General features: G+C 41.0%; 1 protein-coding gene and 1 long non-coding RNA gene across 9 annotated transcripts; one reads left to right on the forward strand and one right to left on the reverse strand.

Annotated features, from left to right (window-relative positions):
- Nucleotides 1-2104: 2104 nt before the first annotated feature.
- Nucleotides 2105-9135, reverse strand: TEX30 (testis expressed 30). Of its 7 annotated transcripts, none has more exons than XM_067016994.1 (7): nt 9009-9133; nt 8059-8364; nt 5696-5769; nt 4971-5201; nt 4149-4200; nt 3433-3638; nt 2105-2589 (listed from the first exon to the last, which is right to left on the reverse strand). In XM_067016994.1, exons 3-7 carry the CDS (start codon nt 5708-5710, stop codon nt 2416-2418), a joined length of 678 nt encoding a protein of 225 aa, XP_066873095.1. In that variant the 5' UTR covers nt 5711-5769; nt 8059-8364; nt 9009-9133; the 3' UTR covers nt 2105-2415. The 7 variants fall into 7 exon arrangements, with proteins under 7 accessions (XP_066873095.1, XP_066873092.1, XP_066873091.1 ...); XM_067016991.1 differs by having other exon boundaries at nt 8059-8599; XM_067016990.1 differs by having other exon boundaries at nt 7651-8599; nt 9009-9125.
- Nucleotides 2448-8767, forward strand: LOC136792846 (uncharacterized). Of its 2 annotated transcripts, XR_010837340.1 has the most exons (5): nt 2448-2639; nt 3228-3359; nt 5589-5795; nt 6164-6600; nt 7600-8767. It is a non-coding gene; the product is annotated as an uncharacterized lncRNA (long non-coding RNA). The 2 variants fall into 2 exon arrangements; XR_010837341.1 differs by lacking the exons at nt 2448-2639; nt 3228-3359 and adding an exon at nt 4988-5112.
- Nucleotides 9136-9177: the final 42 nt, after the last annotated feature.

Consider the following 9177-nt stretch of genomic DNA (forward strand, 5'->3'; position numbering starts at 1 on the left):
CTCTCCCGTCGCGGAGCACAGGCTCTGGACGCGCAGGCTCAGCGGCCATGGCTCACGGGCCCAGATCTTCCCGGATCGGGACACGAACCCATGTCCCCTGCATCGGCAGGCGGGCTCTCAACCACAGCGCCACCAGGGAAGCCCCCACCAACAGTTTTGGAGTTAGAGGTGTCAAATGGTTTATTGAACCAAGGAGACAATAAAATAGTAAAATGAATTAGGCTACTGTAATTCATTTTATAGTACGGGGACAGAATCAGACTTTGATACCGAAAACACAGGATTTGGCAACTAAAAGGAAGCAGACAGATTCAGAAGTGGTGTAGAAAAGCTAATGGTGAAGGAGAAAGGATTTAAAGATAATCCCAAAGCTGGTTTGTCAAGGACTAGCTAGCCGCCTCAACCTAGGCATTACTGACATTTTGGACCGGGTGCATCTTCGTAACGGCTGCTTGTCCTGTACACGGCAGGATTTTAGCAGAATGCCTTTCTCTTACCTATGAGAGGCCAGTAGCAGCCCCACCCCAGTCGTGACAACCAAAAATGTCTCCAGACATTGTCAGATGTCGCCTAGAGAACAAAGTCACTCCCAGTTGAGAACTGCTGATGTAGGTGAATGGTTGTGCCATTAATCAGGGCCTACCAGAGCCGGCGCCGGGATAGCTCTGTGACCATAATCTCAAACTTGAAGGAGCTGCACCTTTTCCCTGCAAGATGTGTCAATTCTGTGCAGAAGAGCAGATGGGACCTTTTCACAAATGTTTATTTTGGCCTTACACGTATCACTCATATGGCTAGGTACACAGTTCTCAAATAACAAGCTACTTCATCAGTCAAGAACAGTAGTTTCTCACAGACAACTCAGGGTAAAATCAACTTTAAATGACCTTCTACGACATCCCTATATTTATAGTAGTATCTTGAAATGGTCATCCATATTATGCCTATAGTTTAATTTGAAAACTTGAATATATAATTACATAGCTGGTAACCTTTTAAATATTGTACTTTTATATTATAATCTGCTTTATAGTAAGTTTTCCTTTGTATTTTCCCTTTTAGTTTCACTTCTGGTTTACAGTATTAATATTTTCCAATTGATTTACACTTTAAATAGACCATTATTTTATTTGTCAGCTCTAATTAAATATTTTTTATAATATTTTGATCACTCTTGTTTTAAAAGTTAAGAATTATATACTATTTAAGTTAGGGCCTTGTTCAAGAAATAGTCAAAAAGTGAATAACTATTGTACACTGACATGGAAATTTCGATTTTGTAGTTGTACGTGATTTCATTCTATAATACACAATTTAGATGCCGTTATCTAGGTTTTCGTTCTTTATGTACTATTTAGAAAAACTAAGAAGTAATTAAAATCCATTAACTTCACCAGGGCAGGAGGAGTGAGGGACCTCAAAAATCTGCAAGCTTCCCAGGCCACCCTGGCTGTCTGAAGGGCCTAATATTAGGGCAGTAGAGAAACCAGGGAAGGGAGTTAATTTCCTACTATAGAAAACCACTGCTCACTACAAACTTTATATATATATATATATATATATATATATATATATAAAATCAGCCTCATCACATTTTCGTGTTCTTTATAGGAAATATAGAACCTATGTTTTTAATATATAACTCAATACCATTCTAGTCCAAGTGATACACGCACTTCTCAAGGCGAAATTAAGTGCCCTAACTCTGCCTAGATACAGTACAGATGTTAGTCCCACTATTTACTCCTTATTTCATTCTCCCCTTAATCACAGAGCTTTAGACATCAAGTTCCCCCACTATACGAAACTCCAAGTGTTTACTCATCATTGCAAACCTAATGAGGCTTTGCCTATAACAGGCCTTCAGTAAACATTTAATGAATGAAAGTTGTTACTTTATTCTAAAAACACTGTTCAGAGTCCCCATATTTGAAAATGTATCTTCATCTATCCCTTGAGATTTATTAAAAGATTAGGTTAATAGATGTATACATTCTATAAAACTGACTAAATTTACCAAAGTGTTGTTTTCCTTTCATAAAGATGACACTGCTCTGCAAAATTAAGAGTACTTTCTCAGTTGAGCAGCAATAAGACAAAAGTTCTGTTGTAACAAAATTCAATGTTTAATTTTTCAAAACTTAACTATATTAAAGAAAATAAATTATATTTAGACCACCTTCAATATTTGTACATAACCTTTATACAACAGTAACAGTGCTTTCAAAGGACACTTTGTAAAGAGCATTAATTTCACAATTAAAATGTGTTTTAAAAATGGGGGGAAAAGATGGGGGAACATTAAAGAACATTAAATTAGTCTGAAATATATCTCATAATGCTGAGAGGTATGTTGTTCTTTAACAAATTAACTGTATTTGTATTCAAAATAACATAGCTTGTAACCACAGACAATTATTTCTTGTCCGTTTCAGTGATTTCCTGGATCCAAAACAAAATCTGTGTATTTATTTCTTTGAAAACATCATTTGTTGACCGTCCTTTCACTGCCATGGAATGATTTGCTTTCTCAATCCAGTGGATTTTATTAGGAGCTTGCATTTTCTGTGCCACTTTCTCCAACAAGTTCTAAAGGGAAAAAAGAAGAGGATACTAGACTAATGTTCTACTGGTGTTCAGTAAAGATTTCCTCTCTCCCACTGCACCTATACTGGCATCCATTCACTAAATATTAAAACCTAGTCTACAGCTAACTTTTGAGGCGATGGAACGTGCAGGAAGTGGCAGTCCATGTTTTTCAGATACAGCAACACAACAGAGCAGATTAGGCATTCATTACTGATGCTAAAAAGTCATTAAGTAAAACTAGAGCCAAAAAAATTCTCTTAAAAAAATGTTTTCCCCAAGGAAATTATTTATATGCTCTGGGAAATACACTAAAATTTAGTGATATGTACAAGTTACATTTTTTCCAAGAGTCAATTTTATAACAAATTGAAGAGATCTGCTTAACTGTTGAAATGGTAAACCAAACGTACAGTCTAGTAATCAGAAATTCGCAAGATTCAGATATTAATCCTTCATTTTCTACATGAGAGTTAATCCATTTACCAACACTCTTTATAGGGGGATGAATATTGTCAGTATGCTTATATTTTTAGGTTCTCCGAAGCAACAGGGTTAACTAAAGAAAAAAACTAGCATTAGTAAAATCAGCATTTTTTAAAAAATAATTAATTAATTTATTTATTTATTTTTGGTCACAGCACATGGGATCTTAGTTCCCCAACCAGGGATCAAACCTGTACCCCCTGCATTGGAAACACAGAGTCTTAACCACTGGACCACCAGGGAAGTCCCTAAAATCAGCATCTTTTAAAAGAGACTGAATGTTGCAGGTAATATCTTGTTCCCAAGATGTTTATTTCATTCTTTCTCTCTCATTCACACAAATATCAAGTTATAATTCACCTTTTCACACATTTCATCTGCTGAGCCTGACACAAACAGTACAGGATCTTTTATACGAAAGAGATCTTCATCTCTAAGTTTATGCTGCTGCTTTGGATGGTGCAGTGGATAGGAAATACAAATGAGACCTCGAACAAAATCATCAGCATCATCTGGCTCAATATGACACATTACAGAAGCAGCTGCTCTTGAGCCCATTGAACGACCTAAAACCAATTGAAATTAAGTTCAGTTTGAAATATAAACATTCACATAAAGTAGTGGTGATGATAACGTGGCAAATCAGATTTCATTCACTGTTCATCCATCATAATGCTTAGCAACAAATATTAACTACAACAGGTGCCAATTAAAAAGCCGCAATACCCATAGACTTGTGAAGAGCTAAAAACTGATCCTAAGTCAAATCTTAAAAAAAAAAGGAATTATTTTCCAAAAGAATACTTGAAGTGGTGAAGACAATCCTTGTGAAGGAATCATTTGAGAGGGGGTGATTCAGGGATATAAATAAAAGGAGACCTCTTCAGGTTATAACACATATATATGAGGCTTAAATTAGATTTAAATATTCAAGTATCTTGGTGTTACACCAGGAAGTGACTTACCAAAACAAAACAAAAAATCCTTAAGTCTCTTCCTGTCATTAATTCTCGAGTACCTATTCCTATATTATGAGTAGATTTTAGAACAAGTATTCACAAGTATTGAAAACTTACCTCCAAGGAAAACACCTGCAAGTTTGTATTCTCCTGAGGTCTTTAGGTAATTCTAGAAAAATCGACCAAAAAATTATCAATTCTTCTCCCATGAAATATTCCACTGGAAAACCAACATATATTTTCTCATCATTACTGAAATGTATGAAAATGGTTGCAAAAACAATCAAGAAGTTTCAAGGGATTCTTCTTGGAAGAGGTAACCAATTCTTTGCTCTCTGGTCATGCCTTCACTGTCAAATCATAAACTGGGTAATACAGGCAAATAAGTGAAAAAAAAACCCACTGTCTAAAACAAATTCAAGTACTAAAATATTTTTAAAGAACAAATCGTGCAGGGAAAAAAGCCAGTAAAAGCTTCCAACTAATACAAAATGTGATAATACTAACATCTAATTTAAAGCTCTGAAAAACTCAGTAAGCTTGATATGGATTAAAAGAAATTTCAGATTTGTTTTATCCAGGGGTTTTATAGTTTCTAATACAGAAATCATATATTATTTGTACATTCATAGTATACAAGGCAAAATACCTAGAACTATATATCCTAAATTTCAATATGGAAATTACATAGTAAGTAGATTCTTTGGCAGTATCATGGAGAAACATTTATGATGTAAGCACTCATCCCCATGGAAACTAACTGATGGCAAAAAAGAGAAATCTGACCATCACACAGCCTTCATACACTGCTGAGTTTCTAAGAATACCCATTAAAGGATTTTTAAATTAAATCAAATGACTAATAAAATCTGTCTTAAATTTATTATGAATTTAAAAAACAGAATTCTGTCATAAGTAAATATAAAGAAATTTTCTTACCAAAACTGATTTATATGCCTTAATTCTATGTACAATATTAAGGCCTTTACAGGTAAATCTCAGGCTAAAAAAACCATGAGATGCAAGATGGGATGCCAGTGACATCAAATGAGGAAGATTCATATCTCCTGATGCTCCATGTGTAAGAATTATTCCATATGTTAAGCTCTTGTTAGGTACCAAACAAACAGCATCTAGTAATTTATTTCCAAAAGGTATTTTTAATTTAACCTGGAATTCAAGAGAATAAATGGATCAAAAATTACTTCCTTGCCTATTCAGACAAATGAATAACTATATATGTTTGTTCTGCAAGACCCATGATTCAAGTCACAGCCTCCAAATAAAAGCAATGATATTAATAATAACTAATATTTAAGAAATACTTATTGTGTCAAGTACTATTATAACTGCTTTATATGTATTAAATCATTTAACATTCCTAAGAATTCTGAGGCAAGCACTGTTACTATCTCCATTTTATAGCTGAGAAAACTGAGGCACAGTAGGTTACATAATGTGCCCAAGGTTATATATCCAATTAGCTAGGATCCAAACTCAGGCAGTCTGCTCCAAAGTCCTCACTCTTAACCACTAATGCTATGCTGTCTCTCACAGTACAGGATGAAAATAAGAAAATTACTCTGGAGCCATATGACTACAAAAAAAAAAAAAAAAAAAAAAAGGAACCTTGAAGATGCAGAATGTATGAAAATACGTATTACCTCTGTATGACTCATTTTCACTGTTGAATAACAAACTTAAAGTGCATTACATCTGAGAAGCAAAGGACATCTCCCTGAAAAGAAGATTCTGTTGTGAAAGGTGGGTTGGCAGACACAAGAACTATGAATGAACACACTCAGTAGCTAAATAAACATTTAGAACTACTTCTCTAAGAACTGATGTCTTTACAAGCACATTATTTATTTTCATTCCTACGGTCACTCAGAATTGGTTATAGGACCAGGTGTGGGGCTGGCAGATGTTATTTAAGATAAAGCCAATGTGATATCTTCACATGGATGCCTTAAGAAAATTCATACCAAAGTAGGATGCTGTATCTTGGTAATGCTGTAAAAAAATATATATATGTATTTTTTTCCCCTAAGCATCTTTATTCTCAACCATCGTCAACTTAATTTCACAGCATCTTTCTATTAACCCATTTCCTTCGTCTTTATCATTCCCAGCTCTTCCTCCGACCCTGCAACAGAAGTACACACATCCACACCCTTTGTCCTGAGACTGCAGAGCCTCCCAGTAGGTAGAGTGTAAATCTCCACGCTATTGCCTTTGGGCTTGGCTATGTGACTTGCTTTAATCAACAGAATATGTTTCAATGTGCCACTTCTGAGCTAAGGCATGGCAAATTTCCAGAAGTGCTCTTGAATTCTTGCCTTCAGCCCTGAGAAAAACATGCTTCATGTATTCTTGCTTTTTTAAGCCTTGGTTCCAGAATGAAGACACATGGAGCAGACCAGAACCCCAAACTAAAGTCTGGAGTCCAGCCTAGTCCAACCAACATCTAAACCACTGAAGAACCATCAAGTGTCTACTGGAAGAACCAACAGCGTGAAATGCTGGGAGCCAGAGATTTCAGGGTTGTTATGCAGCATTCCTTCCTATAGTAAGAGATCTTTTATTGTTCAGGATATCATCAACATCAGGATCTCCATTATTCATCTTTTTTCCCATTAACATTTACTAATCCATTCACTGAATAGATAAGAATAACATGGTCCAAAGTTAAAAAGGTACAAAAATATACAGCGGAAAGTCTCTCCCTCATTCCACTTTTGCCTTACCATCCAGATCCCCTCTTCAAAGGCAACCAATATTCTGCTATCTTTCAGATATTTTATATATATACCTACAGACACACACATCTCCTTTTTCTTTTTATAAACTGGTGACCTACTTTTCTGAACCGCCCCAATATGTATGTTGGTGATTACTCTTTTCCTTATACAACGAGCTTCTTTCAATGTTTTTTTATGGCTATAGAATATTCGAAGGGGTGTACATAATTTATTTTACCAACCATCTATTAATGAAAATGAGATTGTTTCCAATCTTTTGCTAAAACCATATTGCAATGAGTGGCACTGAACTTAACATTATTTTCACGTGTGTAGACATATCTGTAAGAAAAATTCCTGTGTCAAAGGGTGTATTCATTTGCAATTATTTTTTAAGAAATACATTTCATTTTTGAATAGGTAATATACGCACACGGTACACAATTTTAAAACAGTTAACAGTAGTTAAGTCTTCTCCTATTTTTTCCCCCAGCCACGATGTTCCTTTCCCTTCCCAGAAGCAACCACTGTGACTAACTTACTGTGTAAATCCTTCCCTTTGTGTGTGTGTGTGTGTGTGTGTGTGTGTGTGTGTGTGTGTGTGTGTTTGCCATCCTACCTGTGTGCTATTTCTAGGAAAATCCCTGTCTGGGGCAAGGCGCATGTGCGCGCGCGTGTGTGTGTGTGTGTGTGTGCGTGTGTGTATGTGTGTGTGTGCAGAATTCTCATATTTGAGCCTGAAGGGTATCAGACTGGCTGCAGAAAGTTCTGGGGTTTAAAGTGGGGGATGATGGACTTCAATCTTCATTGTCCCTGTTTTCATAAAGGGAGCCTCGTAACTGTGCCTGGGGTCCCCTGGTTCAAAGATCCTGCTTTACCTTCTCAAGAGACCAGCCTCCAGTCTTCTAATGCAAGAGCAGGAGTGTCCAAGGATGTGACACGGGGAGAGCGCGCCAGCCGTCTACCTACTTCTCCGGCGCACTTCACCGAGGTAACAGCCCTCCACATCCATCCCCAGCGCCACTCCTTTCGCTGCCACCTTCTGCACATTTCGAAGACTCTGTTTCTGACGCAGAGCTGTTCCCCCAGCACTCCCTGCTGCTGGTTTAGCATTAAGCTGATCTGCTAAGGCTTGGGCTTTCTGGAGCCCAGTTATCTTACTGCTGGTGTTTCCGGTCGCATTTTCTTCATCCTTGTGGGTGTGCGTCTTTTTGAAAATCCCTTTGCTGTACTTTTAGTGAGATTTCAGGAGGGAGGAGAATTAGGTACACACGTATGCAACCCACCCTCTTAACCTGGAGTGCTCCGCTATCCGTCTGCCGGCCGTGGGCGTTTGGGCTTTTTGCGCCGCCGCTGCCCTTTTTCTGGAAAACGCCCCTCCTCCCTTCCAGACTTCACGGTGCACGCGCAGTCCGTCCTCCCGCGACGGTGCGCGCGAGCTGGGCTACTCGGGAAACAGCGAAACGGCTGCAGGATGTAACCCCAGCCTGGCCTAGACCGTCCAGGCTGTCACCATGCCGGGCTCGGGGGGTCAGACGGGGCAGTGTCTCAGCTGCAAAGGCGGCCGACGCCACCAACCAACCTAGGGGAGGCTGCGAAGGTTCATCGCATGGAGTCGCGTGCCCACGTCGCGAGCGTTTGCACGCCCACGAGGCGACGGCGACCACATCTGATGCCGGGGGTCAGATGCCACCCCTCCCGTAACCGTCCACGGGAAAAACGCCTGCGCCTCATCCACCGCGTCGAAGCGGGACGCTGGAAATCGCGGGGCTAGACGCCAGCCTGGAGAGTTCAAGTCCTCCGGGGGGCGGGGCGGAGGTCGATAACCTGGCCGCGTCAACAACGAGCGGTCTGAGAACCGACACTCCCGGAGATCGGGACGCAAAGGCGCCCGACGACCGTCCGATTCCGCCCGCCGGCGCCGGGGCCCGGGCGACCCTCCCCGCTCGGAGGCCGTCGGTGCCCGGCTCGCGGGACCCAGGCCGGAGCCGTTCGGCTCTCCCCGCCCGCACCGTCCCCTCACGCCGCCTCCCGACCGGCCGGCGGGCCGGAGCCCCAGCGGCCGCGGCCCGCGGGACGGAACCCACGCCTCACGCCTCACGCCGCCGCCCAACAGCCCCTGAGGGGCGACGGCCGCGAGCCCGAGACGCCTCAGGCGGGGCCGCGGGAAGCCCCCGGGGCCCTCGGAAGCCGTCCCCTATCCGGCGACCCCAACCGCCGCCGCCGTCGCACTTACCGGGGACGGGAAAGTGGCCGGGAACACCTAACCACCCTCACTCTCTTCAGGGAGCGAACTTCCACACTCGAAGGGACCGCCTTGCCGCACCCGCCAGTGCGTCCCGCTACGGCGCACGCGCGCGCAGGCCCCGCCCCCACCACGGGCGCGCGAGCCGGCGCGCGGGGCA

This window comes from Kogia breviceps, chromosome 16 (genome assembly GCF_026419965.1).
Source record: "Kogia breviceps isolate mKogBre1 chromosome 16, mKogBre1 haplotype 1, whole genome shotgun sequence".
Taxonomy (NCBI): Eukaryota; Metazoa; Chordata; class Mammalia; order Artiodactyla; family Physeteridae; genus Kogia; species Kogia breviceps.